The 1,914-nt window shown below is 63.9% G+C and overlaps 1 protein-coding gene across 1 annotated transcript; it reads right to left on the bottom strand.

Annotated features, from left to right (window-relative positions):
- On the bottom strand, nucleotides 697–1,781 carry NEUROD2 (neuronal differentiation 2). Its single transcript, XM_021378214.1, has one exon. It carries the CDS (start codon nucleotides 1,779–1,781, stop codon nucleotides 711–713), a length of 1,071 nt encoding a protein of 356 aa, XP_021233889.1. The 3' UTR covers nucleotides 697–710.

Here is a 1,914-nt window from a genome sequence, read left to right on the forward strand (position 1 = left end):
AAACAGGTAAAAAACGTCCTGACACACACACGCGCTGCGAGAGGAACTCCGGGCACCGGGGGGGCGGGAGCGGGGCCGGGCCGGGCCCCCCCAAAGCAAAGTGCATCTGTGAGCGTCCGCCGGGCCGGGCCTGCTTGCATAGATAGAAATATTGGAATCTCCGTTTCGCCTCTTTATTGCTTCGGAAAGTTTCGCTCCGCGCCGCAGCGCGCTCTCCTCTCGCTCCCACGGGGGTGTCCAACGCTCGGGGGGGCTCACGGCGGCGGAGGGGGGAAACGGCCCAAAACGGTGCGGGGTGGAGAAGGGGAGGGGTCGTGGTGGTGGTGGCGGTGGTGGGGAGGGAGAAATAAAAAACGAATTAAATAGGAAACGACGCGGTCTGAGGCAGAGCCCCGGGCCGGGCTGCGGGCGCCCCGGGGGGCAGGGAGGGGGTAAATAATAATTATTAAAAATAAATAAATAAAGGAAAATTTGTAAAAAAAAAAAAAAAAAAAAGGAGGAGTGGGGGGAATGGTTCAAAAAAAAAAAGGCAAAAAATGATCCAAAAAAAAAAAAAAAGGGAAAAAAAAAGAAAAGGGAATAATAATTGTCCGAAAAAGGGGGGGGGAATGGTCCAAAAAAAAGCACTTTGTCCCCACGGGGCTCAGGACCCGCCGCCGGGGTCGGGTCCCGCTATTGCACCAAAGCCCGCGGCGGAGCCCCGGGGGGGGTCAGTTGTGGAAGAAGGCGTTGAGCTCCTCGTACATGGGGCCCCGCTCGTGCGGGAGGTGCATGTCGTAGGGGAAGAGGTTCTCGGAGTGCACCCCCCCGCGCACCCCCGCCGAGCCGAAGACCAGGTTGTGGCCGGCGGGGCGGGAGCCGGGCAGCGCCGAGTAGTGCATAGAGTAGTGGTAGCTTTTCTCGTGGTCGGGGGAAGAGTCTTGCTTGAGGGAGAAGTTGCCGTTAATGCACAGCGGGGGGCTGAGCCCGCCGTCGTACTCCGAGCTGTTGTAATCGGGGGACGCGTTGCCGTAGAGGCTCTCGTAAGCGGACGCGCAGTAGCTGTGTGTCCTCAGCCCGTGCGAGCCCGGCCCCGCGGGCGGGGGGCACTGCGCGGCGGCCAGCCGAGAGCAGGGGTAGGGGTAGGGGTGCACGGCGAACGAGGCGTTGGGGCCGTGGTAGCGGCCGCCGTCCTGGCCCTGCTCCGTCAGGAAGTTGCGGGAGTTGAGCTGCAGGCAGCCGGCCACCAGGTTGGTGGTGGGCTGCGAGAGCCCCTTGCACAGAGTCTGCACGTAGGAGACCAGGTCGGGCCGCTTGCCCGAGCGCAGGATCTCGGAGAGAGCCCAGATGTAGTTCTTGGCCAGGCGCAGCGTCTCGATCTTGGAGAGCTTTTGGGTCTTGGAGTAGCAGGGCACGACCTTGCGCAGGTTGTCCAGGGCCGCGTTCAGGTCGTGCATGCGGTTCCGCTCGCGGGCGTTCGCCTTCTGCCGCCGCAGCTTGGAGCGCTCCAGGCGCGCCTTGGTCATCTTGCGTTTCTTGGGGCCGCGCTTCTTGGGCCGCTCGCCCTCCGCCTCCTCCAGGCCTTCCTCCTCCTCCTCCTCCTCCTCCTCGTCCCCGCCTAGCTCCCCTTCCTCCTTGCTCTCCCCCAGCGAGCCCTCGGGCGGCTCCTCGGGGAGGGCGCAGCCCTTACCCTTCCGCTCCTCCTTGTCGCTGCGGGCATCCTCCTCGCACTCCTCGGCCCAGCTGGAGAATTTCTGAACTTCGGGGATCAGGCTGGGCTCGCTGAAAAGTCGCGTCAACATGATGGCTGCAGCGGGGGGGCAAAGAGCGCAGCGTTACCGCGGAGCCCCGCACCGCGCCGCGCCGCACCGCGCGGAGCCGCCGTTCCCCGCCGCCGGGAGCGGCCCCGATGCGGCGAAAACGAATGCGCCTCGG

Source organism: Numida meleagris, chromosome 26, assembly GCF_002078875.1.
Source record: "Numida meleagris isolate 19003 breed g44 Domestic line chromosome 26, NumMel1.0, whole genome shotgun sequence".
Lineage (NCBI taxonomy): Eukaryota > Metazoa > Chordata > Aves > Galliformes > Numididae > Numida > Numida meleagris.